This window comes from Pelodiscus sinensis, chromosome 4 (assembly GCF_052426305.1).
Source record: "Pelodiscus sinensis isolate ZL-2025 chromosome 4, ASM5242630v1, whole genome shotgun sequence".
In the NCBI taxonomy this organism is placed as follows: Eukaryota; Metazoa; Chordata; order Testudines; family Trionychidae; genus Pelodiscus; species Pelodiscus sinensis.
The window spans coordinates 30,300,273-30,323,848 of NC_143055.1; the positions used below are offsets into that span (position 1 = coordinate 30,300,273).

The window sequence follows — 23,576 nt, forward strand, 5'->3', positions numbered from 1 at the left end:
AGCACACAACATGCTGCCACCATGGAAGGGATATTGTGCTCGGCGAGGTCGAGGCAGGTGAGGAGGCACCTAAAGCGTGCTTTCAGGCATCTGAAGGCCCCCTTGACCACAATGCGGGCCCTGGTGAGCCTGGCATTGAAGGCCTGCTGGGAGGGGTTGAGGTGCCCCGTGTACGTCTTCATGAGCCAGGGCTCTAGGGGGTAAGCCGCATCCCCCACCAGGCAGATGGGCATGTCCATGTCCCTGACCCTGATGTGGCGGTCAGGGAAGAAGGTCCTGGCCTGCAGCCTCTGGCACACGGAGGAGTTCCGGAACACCCTGGCATCGTGTGCCTTGCCGGACCAGCCCACATTAATGTCCATGAACTGGCCCCGGTGGTCTCACATGGCCTGCAGGAGGACAGAGAAGTACCCCTTGCAGTTGATGTACTGGGAGGCCTGGTGTTCCAGGGCATGGATGGGGATGTGCGTCCCATCGATGGCCCCCTCCCCCGCAGTTGGGGAAGCTGAGGGCGCCGAACCTCTGGATGACCGCATCCGGGGCGGCGAGGCGGACCACCCTGCGGAGCAGCACCTGGTTGATGGCCTTGACCACCTGCAAAGAGACACAGCAAAGCGCAAATCACTGAGGCGCCCGGGTGGCTGGGAGTGTTCGTTCCCTGGCACTGCCCCGTGCCCCACTCCCGGAAACAACACCCGAAGGTGGCGTGTAGTACGGCCAAGACAGACCGAACCCTTCCGTGCGGGACACTTTCACCTCCTCCCCCCCCATTTTCCCTGGGGCGGCCCATCCCCTCCTTGCAGCCTCTTTCCCCCCCAGCCCAGTGGCTGGTGGGTGCCGTACCTGCATGAGCACTGCTCCAATGGTGGATTTCCCCACACCGAACTGGTTCCTGACGGATCGGTAGCTGTCCAGTGTGGAGAGCTTCCACAGGGCGATGGCCACATGCTTCTGGAAGATGATGGCGGGACTTATGCGAGTGTCCCATCACCACAGAGCAGAGGTGAGCCACTTGCAGAGCTCCAGGAAGGTGTCCTTCTTCATCCTGAAGTTCTGGGTCCACTGTTGGTCTCCTCAGCGCTCCAGGACGATGTGGTCCCACCAGTCGCTGCTGGTGTCCAGATGCCAGATGTGGCAGGGCACGCTGGCGTCTGGGCGCTGCTGCCGCTCCTCCACAACCCCCGGGGAGGCCAGGGGGAGAGGCAGGGGGCTGACATGCACCAGATGGTACAAGGCAGCCTCCAGCCATTCCTGGCAGGCTTGCAGCAGCAAGTCCAGAAACTGGAACAGCATGCCCAGGGCGAGCTCTGGCTCCATGTTGCCAACTGTGGCGGCGTCCCCAATGGGAACCATCGACACAGGCAAGAAGAGAGAAAAACGCTTTGCTGTCCCTCGGCAAGGTAGGCAAGCAAGCGGAAAAGCTGAGAACTGGCTGTCCAGGGGGGGGTCCCTTTAAGCACAAGCCTCAGACAGCAGCCACACAAAGCAACTACTGACCTGATACCCTACCGGAACCAGTTTCAGCTGCCCTTAAATGCGACCCAGCGTCCAACCAGTGTGGACGCGCTAGTTCAAATTAGCAAAACGCTAATTCAAATTAGTTTTTGGGTCTAGATGTGCTAATTCGAATTAGCTTAGTTTGAATTAACTAATTCGAATTAAGTTAGTTCCAATTAGTGCTGTAGCATAGACATACCCTTAGAGACTAACAAAAACATATATAGTGTCATGAGCTTTCATGGGCAAAGCCCACTTCTTCAGATGAGATTATCTTGAGAGAGAATGTCTCGTTTTGGTGGGCCTAGTGTGCACTTCTACCCCCAACTAATGTGAGACATGACTAAAGGCCACAACAGTCATCAATCGGAGCTTCCAACTGTGAAACAACTTGCAGAAAAAGAGAGAAGAGAGTCAATGTCCTGAAAAGAAGAGTATCAAAGTTGTCAGGCCAAAAACTGACACACACATGCAACACCTTACATTTTAAAGTCCTATTACTGCCCTTCCCAAACAAGGGCTTCAGATCCCAGCTCCTCCAATGTATGATCTGCAAGCTAACCCAGAATACCTATGATCACATCTCATGCCATACTAGCAGTTCTTTGATCCATTATATCAATTAGCAAGGGGTAGGAGTTAAATAACTGGTTATGACCAGCAATGATCATTTGGGTCATCCACTCTCACTCCCTATATTCTGCAAGACTACCCCTTACCACGATGTCTACAAATGTCTCAACTACCTTAATCTTGGATACTTACTGTGATCTACTTCCCTTATGCTAATACTCAGGTGCTTTTGCCATTGAGAATTGTTACACCTTAATTTTTGCCCTTAGTATCTATCCTGCATTTCTCCTTTTTTAGTCTCAGGTCATTGTTCCTTTTCCTTTCATGTTCTTAGAATGTCAATAATTATTTCTTTCATGACCACAGGTTCTAAATACCTCCAAGGTAACTGGAAGCGCTGCTGACATTAGACTCTGTGGTTTGCATTTCTTTCTGTTGACCTTGTTTCAAAGTCTCCAGTTCTTTTGAATACTTGGCTTTAAGGTCACTTTCAAGTAACTTCCAAAATGAAGTAAGAAGAGACTCCATTTCCCATTCATTAATTAGTTACTGAGTGGTAAAAGCCAACAGAGATATTCAGGCACTCCTGAAGGTAATGAATTTCTCAGAATGTTCCCTGAGTTCTCTTTCTAGATTATCCTAGACAGATTTTTAAAGGACCTGTCCATTGGTAGGGCCCAACAATCACACAACTTGATTAATTATGGACAAGCTTTCTAGACCAGTGGAGGAGCTCCAAGTTTAAAATATAATTCTCTTTAGGAAATAAATTCAGATCTCTCATAGCATTTGGAATATTGATGTCAGCAATTTGTTAACTCTCTATGAGATACCTGTGAAGGTACTAATATAAGGCAGACCTGTGCTGCTTCTCATTGTCCTGAAGGCAAGGGGACAGTGGAGGCTCTTGCTTCTGTAAGGCCGCCCCTGAATTCAGCAGTTCCGTTGTGTCCCTTAGAAGCAAATTCTCCTTCTTGAGCCCAGCAATCTCATTCTGACATTTCTCCAGTTCCTCAGTAAGAAATTTAATTTGGTTTTGCTTGCTTCCTTCCTAAGGGTGGGGGAGTGGGAAAGGGAAAATTTAGCTATTATTATCTGCTGGTTAAATAGCCAGAGGCTTTCCCAGGACTGCAATTGGTTATCATGATCGAGAGCTGAACTTTGAATAAAACAACTGAAACACAAAGTTTATGATGTACAGCACAGTTTATGCAGTACAGATGTTATCATGTCACTTTAAAATCTTGCCATTCAGGACTGAGTTCTCTGTTCCTAGCAAACTGCCAGAAATAAAACACCACTACAACTACCATCAATGAAAGTTTAAGGATATTGGTCAAAACAACAGAAAACATTCAAACCAATCTTTCAGTGAACAAACTTCAAGGGTTGGGATCTTTTTTAAGATGCCATGAAGCTATATGGCATGAATGAGGACAAGTCTACACTATGGGGCAATGTCAACCTAAGGAAACCAACTCCAGCTGCATGACTAGAATAGCTGGAGTCAACATGCTTTAGGTTGAGTTGTCATGGGGGTCTCCACTGGGAGAGAGGGGTTGATGAGAGAAACTCTCCCGTCGATTTCCTTACACTTCTTGTTCTGGTGGAGTACTGGAGTCAACAAGAGAGTAAAAAAGTAATCAGCAGTCAATTTAGCAGGTCTTTACTAGACCCACTAAAACGACCTCAGAGGGATTGATCTCCCAGTAAGTGTAGATCTGTTCTGAGTCTATAAAGTAACTTAACATAATGACAAATTAACTGGCTATAATAAATATAATCAAGTGACTGGATTCTAAAGTATATATGTATTCATCTTAAGTAATACATACATATATATTTACATCCACCAATAACATTACTCACACATGCACACACAGGCCAAAGTTTTCAAACATAGATGCTGAAAGTTAGACACCTACCAACAAACATCAGTCACCTGCAGCATCTATTAAAATCAATGGTACTTTTGGGTTTGCTGCATCTCTAAAAATCAGTTATATTAGGTAGCTATTGTCAGGCACAAAATGTTTTAAAAGTTTGGGCAAACTATATGTAAGGGAGAACAAGGAGCAAGTACTTTTAAACACATGAAATGCTATACAATACCAGGTATTGGAATGGGCACAGACCCACTTTACAAGTTTCCCATGGAATATGAGGGGAAAGCCATACAGACATCTAGTCAGAATGCTGCACTTTTCATGGACTATTGGGCTATGTCTAGATTACATGGCTCCGTCAACGGAGCCATGTAGTCTAGACGTAGCCTTGGTGTATGTATTCAATTAACCCCCCCAAAAGGGCTTGTAGATTTATAGTGTCAAATGTGAATGCAGTAGGATCCCATCTATCAGTGACATATACAATAAATGTTGAAATTAGTGATCAATTGGCTGTATGTTTTTTTCTGTTGTGGATCTCACTCTCAAAATACTACATGGAACACAAATTTGCCCACCAAAGGAAAATGATGATAAACTGCACCCAATTCCTTTTGACTCTGAGTCAAAGGAAGGAGACCCTGTTTGTTTCCACATGGGAATAGTGTAATTTAAAACCTAAGCCGGAGTTTTCACCATCTGATCAGGAGCACCATATGATGATAAAGTAAGAACTGGAAGATTGCCTCTTGTTTCTTTAGTGCTCTCACACTCTTCAGTTCCAGCTGGAGTTCTTCCATTTGTTTTGTGTGACTTATACAGGATGTGTGATGCTCAGATAGCTCCATCCTCAATGTTTCTAGCAACAACAATAAAAGACTTATCAGGAAGTTAAGGGGGTAAGAGGTCAGACATAGAGCAATACACACATACACTTTTGCTATGGGAGGTAAAGAAATTAAAGGGTTAAGTTTTGTCATGACACTCAAGCTTTGCCTACACTGCCAATAGAACAACAAAACTTTTGTCATTCACAGGTGCTTAAACTCCACCCCTACACCTCCCCAGAAAGACAAGTTTTGTCGTTGTCAGCAGGTATGCTCTCCTGTCCACAATGTGAACCCTACTCGTAGAGGTTGGAAGTATTTTGTCAGAAAAAGTGCTGATAATGGTGTTTATACTGCCCTACTTTTAGCAATGGCCGTATTGACATGGCCAGGTCACTAAAAGCTGCGTTGTGTAGACAAAGTCTTAATTGCTTCACCATTCAGTCTATTGAATAAACCTGGAAAAAGCAGGAAGTACCCCCCACACACTGTAGAGTGGACCCTGTCTGCTCTGGTGGCATAATTCACCTGCTAAATAACAACTACAGGTTATTGTGCTTCCACAACAAGATAATGCAGGAATCAGTGGATGAGATTCTATAACTTATGGTATAGCTCTGACCGATCACAGTGGTCTCTTCTGGCCTTCTGGGTGTACTTGCCCAATTCCCTTTTATAGATATCTATGCACCACTGGTGGTGCATAGACAGCTATAAAAAAGCCACAAGGGGCTAATGGAGAATTCCTCTGTGCAATATTGGACTGATGTAAACAACTCTATACCAGCCCTAGGATCTGGCATAGAAGGAAAACTGGGAGGTGATCGTGGCAGGAGGGAACATGCTGGATTGCTGAACACTACAGGAGTTCTGGGCTGCACTACAGATAGTCCATAGGCAAGCCAACTCAAGTCAATGAAAAACTCTTAAAAATTAGTGGTTTCACATCAATGAGTAGAAATTGGCTTATTCTTTGTTTTACTTTATATTGGAACAATTCAGTAAGAGAGATTTCTAAGTACATAACATTAAAACAAAGTCAACCACTATGTGAATGTATGAATAGTCCCCTAAAATATGAAAAGTATTTATACAGAATTTATTGTTATTGTTTTACTTTATATCAGAAAGATACCTTAAAATATATTTTTTGTGTAAATTATATTAAAACAAAATCAACCACAATGTAAATCTATGAACAGCGACCTAAAACTATGAGAGGTATTTAATTACAGTGACTATATCATAGCTGTGGTTAGTTTTTAGGGTACCCTGAGAGTATAACTTGGAAAGTAAATGAAATTTTAATCATTTAACCTCAAATTAGATAAAGCTTAAACTTACATTTAATCTTATTTTTCCAGCTGTAGTGTATTTTGAAATAACTCCCTAGTGTAGACCAGGGCCTACAGACTTCACTCTTTCTGCAACTTTCCTTTCACCTGTGGGTGCGATTCACCACTATATAGAGGTCCAGTAGGACACCTATGTACCACTTTGTCCTAGCTATAGTTTAGGACGTAGAGATGTGCCAGCCTGTGGTTAGCCCTCAGCACAAGGGTCAGTTTTTATCTGTATTTCCAGTGTAGTGGAGTATCCATTTTTAATGGCGTTAGGCTACTAGTTAGTTATTGTTAAATGAGTCTAAATCATGTTATACTATTAAATATATTTTTTTCTTATTATTTCTTATTATTTCACACAAACAGCTTAATGGTAATTAAAACGGTGTGCACCCCACCAAGTATTGCTTTTTTAACACTAAAAATTATAACATTTGCATCATACCGCCTTGCTTTTCCCTTCACTTTCTTGCCAGGAGAAAAAAATCCCACAGGACTTCACTTATGACTCAATACCAGGTAAATCACACTGGATAGAGGCAATCAAGACTGAAGCAATTGCAAAAGAAAAGACTAAAAATTAATCAGGAGTGTCCAAACTTCATCCAAGCAAGGGCTATGCTGGCAATTTGCCAAGAGCCTTAGGGATATGCCTAATTTGCCAAAAGTGGTGCAAACTGAAGGTGTTGCGTAGAGACCACAGGTCCCAGCATGCAATGCTCTATCTAGATCTGAGCATTTTATGCTGAGATATTTGCAGATCACAGTAGCAAGAACAAAGCTGCCATTAGCAGCATCACGGAATTCAGTAAGTTACATTTTACCCATGGCAGATATAAAGAAATAAACAAAATCCCACAAAATTCCAGCTATCATGTATTGATTTACTGTGTCTGCGTAGGCAGCTTTGTGAAATAGGCCACTGACCACTAGACCCTAAGCTAACAATAAGCATGTGTGGCTAAAACTTTGTCCGCTGCAGGCTGACAAAGAGTTGGATTTGTAGGACATGGGGCAAAGAATACATGGAATGACCAGAGTATCTCTCAAATCTTAATAAAGTAAGAAGCTCTGTGTGACACATGGCTTGCTATACCTATCAATGCAGCTTGTTGTTTTTGTATCCATTCAATTTCACCCTCTTTTTTTGCTTTCTCTTCCAAAGCCTGTACTTCCAATCTGTGAAACTGATGCTGGATTTTGATGTTGTCATCATATTGCTTCTTCAAATGTTCCTCTACCTCCTGCAGCCAAGACAAATATATGTAGGTCTTAATTTACCACTTTGTTACTCCAGCTTTAATGCAAGGCTGAATCAGACTCCTCATATGTACGGCATATTTAATTTTCATCATCCCAAATAGCTTCATCAACACAAGATTAGCAGAAAATTCAAAAATAAAATAAAATAAAGTAACATAAGAAGTATTCCAGGCCTCTTATAGCAGAATTCGAGAAGTTCTCAATGTTTGTATCAGCTATGAAACACAAATGTTGAAGTTTGTAATATTGGTCATTAGAAAGGTAATTTTTCTTCAGCCTCCAGGAAGGTCTCAATATTATTGGCAAAATCCTACAGTCCTTCCTGTCACCATATTTGGAGATAAAAACCAACTATCATTGTGAGTGAAGTCTTCACTGAGTCTAGTTTGCAGGCCATGGCCTTATGTGATTGGGACATTCTGAGGGCCAAATGCTGCCCTAAAATAGATCTATGCCACCTGACTGACTGTGGTTTCCTCCAAGAACCTAAGGCAGAATTTGATTAGGAATTTGTAAAGAAATGGTCTAAGCTAAGTAACTAAAGAGTTAATTTAAAGCTCATGTGCAATATGGATATGAACTCAATGTCACAATCAGAGGATATTTTTAAATTTACCTTTCTTTAGGACAATACACAGTGTAAATCTTACATCTTATGTTGCCAATGAGGCCTATCTACATAAGCATTTAAAAGAAGTAGTTTTTACACTTCTATTGTTGATTTTTACACATTCTTTAATCTGCACACGTTATAATAATCAGTTTATCGTATTTTAAATAAAATATTATATGTAGAAATTAATTATGGATGAACAAGAAAAAGTGAGAGTCCTAGTAATATTATACTTAAATATATATATATATTTCTTAGGAGTTTCCTCTTATTTTTGAGGCCAGGCTCAGGTAATGCCTATAAAAACACGTCCTTCACAGTGTAATCTGTATTCAAGCACTGACACAATGAAATAAAGCACAAAAGCAGGTCCACAAGCTATCAGAACTGCAGGCTAGCCTGTTACTTGAAATAACAATGACCTATCTTTAGGATAACTGGAAATACCTGAATTTAGATTGCCATCTCTCAGCTTATAGTTACCCTAAAATGCTTTAAGTCAGAACCGAGTAAGGAAATGAAAATAAACAGCACCAATGTCAGTGCAAAACTACCTTGAGTTCTTGATTTTTGCTTTTTTCTAGCATGTGTAGGGTTCTCTGATGTGATGCCTCCAGCTGAGCTTTACAATTCTGGCTTTGTTTTACAGTGTCCTGAAGATCCTGTAAAAGCTTTTCTTTTTCTTTGCTGGACTGTAGAGTCTGCTCCTTCAGAGATTCTTTGAAGTTATTTGCTTGGTGAGCTAAAGTTTGCTTTAGCTGAGCAACCTTTACCAATGAGTACAGTTACCAGGATATGGTTAGCTGTTAGCTTCAACAATTAGTATTTATATTACTATAGCTCCTACAAGCCCTAGTCAGGATCTCACGGCGCTATGCACTGGACAAACTACTGTGCTCAGCTGCTTTGCAGCATCAAAATAGATTCATCTGAAGAACCTGTGATCAGTTTAACTATACTTTATGAATATGTGAGGCTTTTTGAAAACATCAGGATATTCATTTCTTGGTGGAAGAAAGTCTCTTATTTCTCTCAGTAATGATCTTTCTGACTTGTCTAGCTCTGCAACTCAAAGTCAGCTTGAAGAATGATGGATGCAACTGAACACCGGAAGGATGGAAGTACTAGACTGGTGGAAGGGGAGCAGGCTCTGTGGGGATGCTTATACCCTCCCAGAAAGAATATAATCAAACACTGCCATCCTTTTTCCACCAGGCATTAGCTTAGACCCCATCAAGGAATTTATTAAAACAATAAAGCATTAGCACTTTGCACTCTTACCTAACTCAAATCATTTCCTACTCAAGGGTAGTCCATTATCCAAGTCACATGATAATTAAGGGCACAAATGCACATTTCCCAAAGCAGGTTCAAGAGCAGAGTTACTGTGGCATTTGAGTTGTGACACTGATAGCTCCACTGACAAAAAGGGCAATGAGGCAGTTAGTGCAAAAAACCTCCCATTAACAATAATGGAAGTTCTGTGCACCACACCCTAGATTTACGTTCTGTGCTTTCCTTCTCTCCTCATAACAAATAAATACTGAAGAAAGAGTATTTATCATATGAGTACAAATTGGACGTCCCTGGTCCAGCATCTTGAGAACCTTACTGGCCTCAAACAAAAGAATTTGCAGGACCAGAGGAGGTCTCCTATCACTGGCCCCCAAGCCCATTGCCCACCACTGGCAGGCTGCCCCAGTAAGCAACCCTGCCTAGCCCTCTCCCCCAACCTGGCTAGGCTACTTGCCCACCCACTGCTGGGTCCCTGGGTGGCATAGACCCCAGCTCCTGCTACGGGGCTCTGGGCCCACGCAGCTGGGGGCAGGTGCAGGGCTGGGGCTCTGGCCCCGGCCCCGTAGAGCCTCAACCCTGACACTGCACAGCGTGGGGAAGCTGCAGGGCTCTGGCCCTGTGCTCCTGGGGGTTGCATGGGGACTCCAACTCCGCACTGCCACAGGGCTCCAGCCTCAGCTCTGCACTCCTGGGGGCTACTGCAGGACTCTGGCCCCAGTCCTGTGCTGTCCCCAGCTGGGCTGCTGACCCTGATGCCCAGCCTGGCTGGCCCTCCTGCCCTTGGGCTCCTGGGCTCTCTGATCCAGGAGCATCCATGGTCCTGTTGGACGAAGGTTGTTGCTGGACCATAGAGTGCTGGATTTTGGAGGTACAACCTATACCTATAATTACAGCTCTGACTTTTGGGGGTCCTGGGGCCAGTTAGTGTACGGTCATTCCCTTTTTTTATTGCTACATTTTCTAAATAACTGGCTACATCTGTCATGACAAAATTCACTGCTGCTGATCTCTCATGAACCAAGGAGCATATTTACTATGTAAAGGGTTAGTCACCATACCTGCACTTGTAAATTTGACTTTTGGTTTTGCCGTTCTTCCTGCAAGGTCTTTGCTTCTTTTGTCTTCTCTTTCTGGAAAGCAGTGAGAAAAGAATGCCTGCCTTCCCTTTTGGGGACACGTGCACTTTCTAGCCTTAAAGAAACAGAGGCCATGGTGTTAAAGGGAGAACTTTACTGGCCAACAAAGTTGTGTCCCTATAATTTATGACTTTTCTAGATTGGCCAAATTATTGCCTGTCTCCGTACTAGTGGGTACTCATTTTTCTCTTCTTCAGCATGGTCTGGGTTCTCTGTGTTTACATCAGTTTATTATAATTACTTGTCAAGCCGAAAAGCTTTATTAGCTGCTCATAAGCCTACTGTTGCTTTGCATTTGTGGCCTTCTTTCATGTCTTGATTGGCCAGAAGAAGGTGTTAATGAGCAATGCAAGACCACCCCCTCACTCCACAGCACAGCTTCCATGCATAGTTTCTTTCCGGGTCTCAATGTGCTCCCTCTCCCTAGGTGCTTAGTACTTCTGCCCAGGGCTGAGCATACCTGCTGCCTTTCTGCCAAGGGCTGAGCACTCACCCAGTGGATTCACATAACCTCTCCCCATTCCCAGAAACCCAGGGTCCTTCCCACAACTACTCAGGGTGCCCTTAGCCTTCCCGGGTTCAGTCCACAACCTCTCCAAATTTCTGAAGGGATGCAGCTCCCAGCATCTTCTGTGTCTACTAATACACTCCAGTAAAACCTAAATTCCAAGGCACTTTATAACTGGAGCCTTCTGCTTGCACTGTACCGTGGCTTGGCTTCATGTCTGGTCCCTGTCTGTGCTCTTAAGGGCTCTTGGCTTTTGCCACTTTCTCTCTGCAACTTAGACCCATCTTTCTGCTGTAGAAACAGAGCCTGCAATTAAGACAAAAAGGCAAGAATGATACTTGCTGTTAGAGACACGTGCAGCTTAAACACAAGCTCTTTGTTTCTTTTAAAGTTATTTAAATTTTCTATTTGCATTTTTTTTTTCAAATTTACTTCTCCTGCAAAATAATTAAAGGACCAGAAGGAACATTGCATATAAATGGGAGGGCTGGGTTGGTTTTGATTACCACTTTGAGTAAAATATCAGTAGGGTTGTCTTTGTTCCTTTTTAAGTGATGGTCACATGAAGCATGCATGACCATGGCCATGAATTTGCAACATCCCAGACAAAAGTCAGAACTGTCTATTCCAACAACACAGGTCTCTAGCACCTGAACCACATGTCTCCTTTAGTTAGAGATGCTTTTATATCCTGTATAGGGCAGCCATAAGAGGGACTAAGACCTTGTCTATACTGACAGATTAGGTCGAATTTATTAAGGTCAGTTTTCTAGCATCCCAATTTGTAAAGTCAAAGGTGCGCATCCCTACTGTGCGCAAGAGTTTGATGTGGTGCCTTCCCAGCAGGGCAGCTACTGTCAACTTTGACAGTGATGTATTCTCCTCTTCTTCCTCATCCACACTGTCCTCCATGCTGCTGCCCACGGCTGCCTGAGTGTCTTGGGAGGAATCTACAGACTGGCTTGGGAAATTAGTCTGGTCCCCCCCTAGAATCCCAGGCAGCTGCTCATAGAAGTGGCATGTTTGCAGTGATGACCAGACCATGCATATGCCTCCTTTGTCTTCTGGTACGCCTGCCTGAGCTCTTTTATTTTCACGTGGCACTGCTGGGCATCCCTGGTGTATCCTCTCTCAACCATGCCCTGTGTGGTCTTAGATATCAGTGGCATAGATATCAGTGTTTCTTTTGCTGTTTTGTAGCTCTACCTGAACTGACTCCTCTCCCTACACAGCAGTGAGGTCCAGGATCTCCTGCACGTTCCATGCTGGTGCTTGTTTACAACCTGGGGCATTCATGCTCAAGTGTGCTGCTGAGGTGTACTGCCTGCTTACTCAGAGGTCTGCTCACCATGCTGGCCACATTAGAAATTAAATTCAAATTTTCCCAGGGCTTTTCCTGTGCGCCCAGAGAGCAGCAGAGTTGAAAGTCCTGGCCAGAGTGTGACACTGTGGGACATCTCTCAGAGGCCAAGAACTTCAGCTTTCAAAACACTGCATCTCTGCTACCCTAAAGCTGGCTATTACCAAGCAATGTTGAATTTACCATTACTCCTTTTGAAAAGCAGGAGTACCAAAATCAACTTTAGCAGCCCTTATAGTCAACAGAACAGGTTTGGTGGTGTGAACTCACTGTTTACAAAATTGCTCTAATGCGGTTAAGTTTGGGGAGGGCACAAAACTCCCAGTGTAGACCAGGCCTTAGTCTGACATTCCAAACCATTCATGGATACAGCATTGGTTCTCATAAGTGCAAATCAGTGCAGGTCTGTTCCCTCCATTTAGTAGTGGTTGTTCTTGAATGCATGAGGTTCATAGGAGTTCAAATCCACCATTCAGGTACTTGTTGCTTGTAAGTGTGTGACTGTTTGGAAAACCACTCTTGGATTGGATTCTCCTTTGATACTCAGACAGTCAAGGGTGAGCTTGGTTTAACAGGGGAAGAGTGAGAGAAGAATATATATAAATTAGAGGCTTGTGTGAATGTGTCCCATTCTCCGTAGCTGTCTCACAAAGGCCTGATGTCCAGGCAGTACTGGAGACAGATACTCCTTTAGCTAAAGCAATAGAAGTTCCTGTTTTAGATGGTGAAGTTTCTCAGCTTCATCACTGATGCAGAATCTGTATCAGTTTAGCTGGGGAACATGGCAAACATGTCATGCATTACATTGTTTGCACTTAAGACATGATAGAAGGCAGTAAGCAGCAGAAAGCCTGGCCAAAAAAGTCTCTCTAGCAGGGCTGCCAAGGACAGAAAGCTGATCTAACAGGGAAATTGAATTAACCTTGAGGATTTTTATATATATCGGACTTCCCCATCTCTATTCATTATATGCACAGAGAAAGCTGGAAACCAGTTCAAATCTCTGATGTATGGTCAGGTCTCTATCATTGCCACATCTTTCAAATATTCATCTTAGGAGGGCCAAGGGATGTGTGGATTGGATCAGGGGCTTCGATGTAGACACTTGAGCTTTTCACATAGGTTGACATCTTAAATCAAGCTGAGGTCAATAGTGAAAGAAATTTACAATCTGTATGAACCATCAGGATGGCCTATTCAAAGTTAGGTGGTACTCTCAGTCTAGTGTCTAAGGACAGGTGCACACATTACAAACAAAAATGACACAATATTAGTTATCCTGATATTTGTTGCTTAGTATATATAGAAACTAAACTAGTTCCATCTAGTAGTGTCTTTGTGCCAACATGGCAAAAAGCACAAGTTGTGCGTGTGCAGTTAAAATTACTCTGGCAGGAATAAACACTGGGCTCTTCATTAATCTGTGGTACATTTAGTGCCATCTACTGGCAAAATTATATAAAAGCTATTCTGAGAGAACTACGAAAAGTTGGTAGGAATAAGCATATAGTTTCATTTATCTCAATAAAATATGTCCTCATTAAGATCACATGTAAATTTAATGCACCACATCAAAGAATATGCTGGTCTGTTCATTTGTAAGCAGGAGTAAAAACAGCATGCATAATGTGAGTAGATAAAGAGCATTTTTTAGATAAGATATTCCACATAACAAATTCTGACTAAAAATAGGACACTTGAGACAAAAAGCTGCATTTCAGAACTATAGCTCTGTGGGTGGGTAGACTCCCCTATTTGTAACAAAACGTGTAGGAATGTCTTGCACACTGGGCTCTGCAGAGTATGGGCCCAATCCTGCAAACCTTCATTCATGTGATTGTCTTTCACCTATTCATATAGTCCTATTGAGTTTAAGGAAATGCTTACATGAATAAGGACTATCACACTGACACAAGAGCCTCCAAAGAGGCCAGTAAAATGTATTATTTCACCTTTATCCTGCCAAAGGCACACTACATAACTATTCTGCAACTTCTGGGCAGGTAACTGAACCTTCTTCTTCTAGGTCCTGTGCTGTCTGGACCTAGAAGAAGAATGGTTTTCTGGATATAGTGTTATGAGACATGTTAGGATCAGGTCCCTCAAAATAATGGTAGGCACCAACCGTCCATTGGCAGTAATATTTTTAGGAAGAACTAAGGTCTCAACTTCTTCCAACAGGTAGTGCCTAGTTCTCTTGGAAACCCTCATGTCATGTACCTTGCTACCAACGTTGGTTTGGGGTTTTTTTTAACCTGACTATGTGGTCCACCAAGTCATGGAGAATGATGGTGTAAGACACTGCAGTTTATATATTTGCTTACATATATGTCATCATTGGCCCCCATGCAGTTGGAGAACCCCATTCTCTGAAAGCCAACTATTACTTAAGGCACATTTGTAATGCCAATCACATGTGTGGATGTCACAGTAAATCTCTGTTACCACAATCCCTGCAGCTGACTTCCCAACACCAAACTGGTTAGCCTTTAACACGCCGGGCAACTCCATCCTGCTTCTGCACTGGTATGGCATTCCTCAATTGAGTGCTCTGGTGCAGGAGGTTTGGGCCAAGCGCCTTGCACAGAATTAAAAATGTCCGTTTCCTTACACAGAAGTTCTGGAGCATCCCATGTCTTCAGGACAATGTGGTCCCACCATGCTATGTTAGTTATCCTGTACCAGTACCGCTACTCCGCACACATGGAAAATAAGTTCCAACTGGGGCATTCAATAGGTCTATGCAGTCTGGTGTCAATAGACTCCCCTCAAAGTCCTTCTGTATTCTTCATCCCAGAAACTGTTCATGAAATGCCATCCAATGTCTTGCCTTATGTCTACTCCGCTGCATCAACCATTTGCTTGCAAGCAGCAGTAATTGATCAATGAGCTCCATGGTTTGTTCCTGGCTGGAACAGACAGAATTTGAGCAGGTTTCACAGTCAGAACTGATTTACAATATGGCAATCTGAAAGCACTTCTACACAGGCGATGGGGAGGACAGACAAGTTTTAGCACTAACACAGCTCCATGTGGCAAGGAAAGTAAGGGCTTAGGGATCAACACCTATGGACACAGGCTTGGCTAACAAGTATCTATAGTGTCATTGTGGACACAGCTACATAAGGTATGACGTGCATCTCTGCTGTGTGGACTGGCAGCAGGCGTGACTGATATGTGGACAAATGTACATGAGCCAAGACATGTATAAACTCTCAATACAGAGATAATGGTATATTAGCTCTTCTGTAGGGATAGATGTTTAACTTACATTTAAGTTCTCCACAGTGTATTTCTTTTACTGAGCTCAAATAACACTGAGAAGAAGCAGCAAAATAAAATTTTAAAATGAAGTGTTCAGATTCAGGCTTTGGATGAGGAAAGGATTATATTTTGTACAAAAGGAGATGAAGGCAGGATCTATACAAACATGACAGACATACAAACTCTTATCTATGCATCCCACTATGGGTGTGTCTAGACTACATGCCTCCTTCGACGGAGGCATGTAGATTAGCCAGATCGGAAGAGGGAAATGAAGCCGCGATTAAAATAATCGCGGCTTCATTTAAATTTAAATGGCTGCCCCGATCTGCCGATCAGCTGTTTGTCGGCAGATCGGGGGAGTCTGGACGCGATGCGCCGACAAAGAAGCCTTTCTTCATCGGCACAGGTAAACCTGGTTTCACGAGGCTTACCTGTGCCGATGAAGAAAGGCTTCTTTGTCGGCGCATCGCGTCCAGACTCCCCCGATCTGCCGACAAACAGCTGATCGGCAGATCGGGGCAGCCATTTAAATTTAAATGAAGCCGCGATTATTTTAATCGCGGCTTCATTTCCCTCTTCCGATCTGGCTAATCTACATGCCTCCGTCGAAGGAGGCATGTAGTCTAGACACACCCTATGTCTAATATCTCCAACAGAGTACCAGAAATAAAGGCTACACCCTGCCAAACTCCTTTTTCTTATCTTTCAAGCCATGAGACGGACTTTTAAGATTCACCAATGCGTGCCCCTTCTCCCCATCATTTTGCTATATTCAGCTTTTTGTCATCTGCCATTGCTTCAAAGTATCTGGCCAGACTCTCAGATGAAGTCAGCAGAGCTATGCCAATTCACACAGCTGAATATCTGGCTATAAATAAATTAATAACCATAAATAACCACCTAGATTATACATGAGAAAGAAAGCAATCTTAATTAAATACTATGAAATTAAAGGGAGTTACTAAGAAGAAACCATTTAAAGAGTCATCTTAAATTAAGCCAGTTAACCAACATCAAGAATTTAAAATCCAACTCAGTCCCACTATTTCTCAGTTTAACAATATTCAGCCCTTATCACTTTTCCAGGAACACATGGTCTAACCATCTATGAATAACAGGAGAAACTATTCATATTTTAAGTTACAACTGCACTTCAATATTCCAAGTGAACCTTTACAAGAGCTTTTAAATCTAATCCCTTAGTATCTTTAGTTAACTTTCTCTCACCAATCCATGTTCAACTCTTGGGGAGGTTTCCCATGGCTTGCTCTCTTCTTGAGTCTTGTTTTTCTTATGTATCTCTGGTAGCTTGCTTGCAGAGATCACCAGGATAGGTTGTGGAGTGCTTGCTGTTTAAACAGAGTAACAGAGAGGGTGTGTGTATGAGGATGTTCACTTCAGAGTTTTCGGTACTCTTCTCCTTCCTATTTCCAGGAAATTGTAGGAAACACACTTCTTCCAGGTTTGTTCTTGTTGTCTTTCTTTCACTGGTTCCATGCTCTCTGGATTGGTTTAGGTGATATCCACAGTTCCTGAATATGTAGCACTCATGTAATTGTCTTTGTTCTTCTTATGGAGGGAGAGCATCAGACAACTTCTAAAGTTAAAGATAACTTTTTCTTTGTATTCTGAGACATTCCTTCAATTTTAGTAGAGTTTGTTAGGAAATGGAATTCTGTTTTTTAAATATCCAAGCACCCCTATTCTGTATATACACAACAGTTTAGCCCTCAAAACAGACTTTTTAAAATAAATAATTTGCAGAGAGCCTTTCGCTTAAATAGTTAATGAGATTATTAATTCCTTATAACAATTTTTGGAGAGATCATTCTTTGTGTCTTCCTGAGTTGGGCGAGGGAAAAGTTTGACCACTGCCAGTAATTAATTAAATAATTATTTCCCCACTGATATAACTATTCTAAACTTAAATGTCTTCTTACATTATTTATTAGTTTGGCAAAGTCACTAGATCCTGTGCCAGTGCATAAAACATTTTACCATTTATAAAGTCATGATATTAGGAGCTTTGCATTTAACCAACACATTTGCAAGCATGCATTTCACAAAGTTGTCTGACATTTTGTTTAAGAAATAAACAAAGGGCTTACAAGATTTCCAAGTACACATATTTCCTACAAACTTTTCTGAATAAAGTTTTTAGTGCAATTATAAAATTCATTTAAACAAGGATACTTGTTGTGTAGATTTACTTAGGAGTTTCGTTTGAGAGGGTGAAAAATCCCAGTTTACCCCTAGATTTATTGCTTTGATAATTCAACCCTACATTCCTTTTCCCATGCAGGTTTCTTTCTAAAACATGAATGTTTTACATTCTTGAGATAAGGCTTACACACTAAGCTGGGGGGAAAGGTAGATACGCTTAAGGGCAGAGATAGGGTCTAGAATGACTTAGACAAATTGGAGGATTGGGCCACAAGAAATCTGATGAGGTTCAACAAGGACAAGTGTAGAGTCCTGCACTTTGGACGGAAGAATCCCAAGCATAGTTACAAGCTGGGGACCAACTGGTTAAGTAATAGTTCTGCAGAAAAGGACCTGGGGGTTACAGTGGATGAGAAGCTGGATATGAGTCAACAGTGTGCCCTTGTAACCAAGAAGGCTAATGGCATATTAGGTTGCATTAAGAGGAGCATTGCCAGCAGATCCAGAGATGTCATTATTCCCCTTTATTCGGCTTTGGTGAGGCCACATCTGGAGTATTGTGTCCAGTTCTGGGCCCCCCACTACAAAAAGGATGTGGACGCATTGGAGAGGGTCCAGCGGAGGGCAACCAAAATGATTAGGGGGCTGGAGCATATGACTTATGAGGAGAGGCTGAGAGTCTTGGGTCTGTTTAGTCTGCAGAAGTGAAGAGTGAGGGGGGATTTGATAGCAGCCTTCAACTTCCTGAAGGGAGGTTCCAAAGAGGATGGAGAGAGGCTGTTTTCAGTAGTGACAGATGACAGAACAAGGAGCAATGGTCTCAAGTTGTGGTGGGAGAGGTCCAGGATGGATATTAGGAAAAACTATTTCACTAGGAGGGGGGTGACTGGAATGGGTTACCTAGGGAAGTAGTGGAGTCTCCATCCCTAGAGGTGTTTAAGTCTCGGCTTGACAAAGCCCTGGCCGGGTTGATTTAGTTGGAATTGGTCCTGCCTAGAACAGGGGGCTGGACTTGATGACCTTCTGAGGTCTCTTCCAGTTCTATGATTCTATGATTCTGTGTCAAACCAATATTTATATAAAAGGGAGGTGTTTTGGTGTACTCTCAATGGAACACTAGGGGTAATTAACATAGTTTTATGATTAAGGAGAAATAACTGCCTGACATTTGACTTGTCTTCATAATGATAGTAGAAACCTCATGGAATTTCTTTGATTATCATGAATATTTTGTGTCATAACTAGCTAATCAGAATATGTATTGTTATATTTTCTAACATCCTGGCTGTAACTTACTTGTAGCTATGAATCTTAATAGTCCATAAACACAGACAACATTGTATGACGTAACCAATGGCCTAACAAAATAGTTTTATTAATATCATTTTTGCACCTATAGATCTTTTTCTCACAATATGCTTGCATGTGGCCAGCACCTACCTTTGCCAACCAATCTCCCCAACCCTCCAAAAATAAAAGAAAAATGGCTGATACAACATCCATTGTGATACATAAGGAATATGAATTATATTTTAAAAGTTTTATTTCACTTTTCCTCCAAAGCCTTATTCTCTTTTAACCATATCTAGGATCTCTTGTTGGCAAGAATGGGTTGATTTCTTTCAATCCATATTCTGCTCTCTCTACAAAAGTGGAAATCCCTATGTACCAACGTCTTGGGTACATTAGAAATGCCTTTTATGGATAAATTAGATAGATAAACACCAGTGAAAGATTTGTATCTTTCTAAGAAGCTTATATGGTCCCCATTCCCTTATTATAACACCTCACAATCTTTAATGTACTTATCCTTACAATGCTCCTGTGAAGGAGAAAAGTACTATATCCCCATTTTATAGATGGGGAACTGAGACGGAGAGAGATTAAACAATTTGCCGAAGATCATACGGGAAGTCTGTGGTGGAATTGGAAATTGAACTTGGGGTTCCTACATTCTATCTAATGCACTAGTTCCTGGATCTTCCTCCCTCTGGTGGCTGTAAGAAAAGTGAAATATCAGGGCTGAGATCTGCTCTTGGAATCAAAGAAAATAACTTGGAATACTGTACTATCTACCCAATTAAACAGAAGATTTGACATTCTTATTGCTATTGCCTATTGGAAGGGTCTGCATTCATTTGGAGGACTTGAAACTGCCTTCTGATGCATCCATATTAGAACTGCCACATTCGAGAGTGCTTTCAGTATAACAAATTTGGGCACCATAATGTTGCAATGTTTCAGTCATAGTACAATGATATTGCATCATAGTGACACCCTGCTATAGCTACACATAAACATGTAGTGACATAATGTTACCATGTGATGTTGTTTTGCTGGATCCAAAGTTATTTCAGGCTCATCTAGGATCGTCAAAACTCTGTGCATCTCCTAGGAGGGGAACCAAGATGGGTCACCACATTGCCATTATTATGATGTGTATTCTGGTAGAATCTCAAGACCTTGAACAAAGATCAGGGGACCATACCATGCAAGGTGCTATCCCTGCCCTTCCATGCTGTAAAAGTCTCAGAGGGGTAACCGTATTAGTCCTTAACTTTAAAAATAGCGAGTAGTCCTGTTGCACAGTAGAGACTAACAGAAACACACACACACACACACACACACACACACACGGTTGGCAAAGCTGCATGCTACCTGGCACATCTCCAGATGGTGGATAGGAAGGGGCCTCTTTTCAGAGGTTTGCTGAAAAATAAGTGTGCTTTGTCGTGCGAATAGGCAGCCGTGGACCAGCAGCGGCAACATTACCAGAGTGTGATGGGACATTGGGTGGTATCCAATGCTCTGACTAAAAGTCACAAGTGCCTGATGACAATGGTGTGACATGGCGAGTGCAGCCCGCCATCAAATATGGCTGCCCTACCCCCTCACTCTGTTGGTTGAGGGTTTGGGATACTAGGGTCCCTGGATTACTTTGGATAATCTGATTTGCGTATGGTCATCGGCATCCAAGTGATAGTGACTCCTTATGTCACCCCAGGGAAGAGAACCCTGACAGAAAATTCCCCACTGACTTGTGGGTAGGTTTGGGAGATCCAAAGGCTATGGGATTAAACCCAAACAGATAATCCGGCGTGGAGGCCCCAAGGCGGATAACAGTGGGTTTCATCCAATCTGCTTTTCTGGCATCTCCTGCAGTCACCTCAGTTCCTAACGTACTGGCTCTTGTCTTTCCTTTGGATCTAACTGGGGCAACTGAGAAGGGGATAGTGCCACTTGGCAATACACTTTCCTCACACGCTAGCCCAGGCAATGCAGCACACAGGAGGAGACACTTACCCACACACAGCTATACACAGCTACTACAGGTGATAGCAGGGGCAGATGACCATTTTGCGGGGCCCCAGGCAGCATAATTTCGCGCCCCCCCCCCTTTGCTACGGCGCATGCGCAGTGACGCCATGCGCATGCGCGGGACATTTTGTAGCGCGGGGCCCGGGGTGGCCACCCCGTTTGCCCTGCCCTATGTCCGACCCTGGGTGATAGAATAAACCAACTTGCCTCTGGCTTGGTAGCTGGAATGTGCAGACAATGTGTCCTGGACTTGAACCTGATCATTATCTTACAAACACGGATTCAATACGTAAAACAGCAGTCATAGACGAACAGTTACATAAATTGAATGTTGAAATTGCTGCTCTCCAGGGCAATGTCTAGACTGCAAGCCTCTTTTGAAAGAGGCTTTTTCAAAAGAATCTTTCGAAAAAGCCTCTTTCAAAAATGAGCGTCTAGACTGCAATGAGGTTTACCTGGGTGGTCAACAAATACCTTTGATGTCGGCAGGGGAGCGTCCAGACTATCGCGCTGAGCCGACAAACAGCTGATCAGCTGTTTGTCGGCTCAGCGTGGCAGCCATGTAAATTTAAATGAAGCGGCGATTATTTAAATCGCCGCTTCATTTTACTATATCCGGTAGCCTAATCTACATGCCTCTGTCGTCAGAGGCATGTAGTCTAGACGTACCCTCCAGTCACTCCACTGCTACTTATAATTTTACTATCACTTTTATTATTAATCTTTGGCTACATGTTCTTCAAAAATTTTTTGCCTTCCTAATTATATATTTATACTTCATTTGCCAGAGTTTATGCTCTTTTCTATTTTCCTCACTAGGATTTAACTTCCACTTTCAAAACAATGCCTTTTTGCCTCTCACTGCTTCTTTCACTTTATTTAGCCACAGTGGAACTTGTTTTCTCTTTATGTTTTTTTAAATTTGGGGTATACATTTAAGTTGAGCCTCTATTATGATGCCTTTAAAAAGTTTCCATGCAGCTTGCGGGGTTTTCACTTTTAGTACTGTACCTTTTAATTTCTCTTGTCACTATTGTCAAGAAATTAAATTAAAGTCACTTCTTGGACCAGATCCTGTATTCCGCTTAGGACTAAATAAAAAATTGTCTCTGCTCTTGTGGGTTCCAGGACCAGCTGCTCCAAGAAGTCATTTAAAGGGTCAAGAAATTTTATTTCTACATCTTGTCCTTAGGTCAATATAAAGATAGTTGAAATCCCCTATTTTTTAAAAATTTTTTAACAGCCTCTCTATTCTACCTGAGCTTTTAAGAGTCACTATCACCTGGTCAGATGGTAATAGAAATGTAGCCGTGTTAGTCTGGTGTAGCTGAAGCAAAATGCAGGACTATGTAGCACTTTAAAGACTAACAAGATGGTTTATTAGATGATGAACTTTCGTGGGCCAGACCCACTTCCTCAGATCAAATAGTGGAAGAAAATAGTCACAACCATATATACCAAAGGATACAATTAAATACAATTAAATACTATTAAATTTAATTTTATCCTTTGGTATATATGGTTGTGACTATTTTCTTCCACTATTTGATCTGAGGAAGTGGGTCTGGCCCACGAAAGCTCACCATCTAATAAACCATCTTGTTAGTCTTTAAAGTACTATATAGTCCTGCATTCTGGTCAGATGGTCTGTAAGATATCCCTACTGGTATATTCATATTATTAGAGCATAAAATTACTATCCATAGAGATTGAATGGCACAATTTGGTTCATTTAAGATTTTTACCTCATTTGATTTCTACGCTTTCTTTCATATATAGTGTCAGCACAACCTGGTGTATCCTCCCAATAAGTTATGTACACTGGTATTACTGTGTCCTATTGATTGGCCTCATACCACCAAGTTTGTGTGATGCCTATTATATCAATATCCTCCTTAAATACGAGGCACTCTTGTTCACCCACTGTATTATTTAGACTTGTTGCACTGGCATATAAGCACTTTAAAAACATGTCACTCTTCAGCTGTCTGGCATTATATTATTGAATGGGACTCTTTTTCATTTGAATATTTCTAATCAGATCATGTCTGTATTTTATCATTTTCCATCTTCTTCTCCTTACTAGGAAATAGAGAATCTCCATTAATAGTTCATTCCCTAAGGCAGTGTTTCCCAATTGGTGCTCTGCGGAAGCCTAGGGTTCCATGAAGCAAAAGTAGGGGTTCCATGAGGAGCCAGCAGTCCCCCGCCCCCTCTGAAAGAGAAAGAGACAGCTAGCCAAATTCTTAAAGAAACAGCACAGTTGTTTCCTGTTCTTCCCTGGCAATGCAGAGGTGTAGCAAGGCGGGGGCAGAGAGAAACAGTTGCTTCCGGCCGGCATACTAGGGGGGTGCTGGACAGGGGTGACCCCATATGATCCACAGCAGGGAAGGAAGCACTTCCCCTCCCCAAAGGAGCTGGCATTCACTGCCTGAACAGCTGGGGCCGTGGCACCCGGCAACTTAGTTCCGTGGCCTTTCTGTGCGGTGGGGGGGCGGGAGGTCAGGAGACCTGGGGCTGTGCATC

General features: G+C 42.6%; 1 protein-coding gene across 1 annotated transcript in view; it reads right to left on the bottom strand.

The window, feature by feature from the left end:
* The window catches only part of FAM184B (family with sequence similarity 184 member B), an 88,347-nt gene that overhangs the window by 17,683 nt on the left and 47,088 nt on the right, over nt 1–23,576 (bottom strand). Inside the window, exons 6-11 of the mRNA XM_089777835.1 lie at nt 11,142–11,248; nt 10,357–10,489; nt 8,557–8,769; nt 7,223–7,370; nt 4,703–4,815; nt 2,931–3,121 (exon numbers count right to left, since the gene is read on the bottom strand). Of these exons, the coding sequence (XP_089633961.1) occupies nt 2,931–3,121; nt 4,703–4,815; nt 7,223–7,370; nt 8,557–8,769; nt 10,357–10,489; nt 11,142–11,248 (905 nt within the window). The remainder of the gene's footprint in view (nt 1–2,930; nt 3,122–4,702; nt 4,816–7,222; nt 7,371–8,556; nt 8,770–10,356; nt 10,490–11,141; nt 11,249–23,576) is intronic.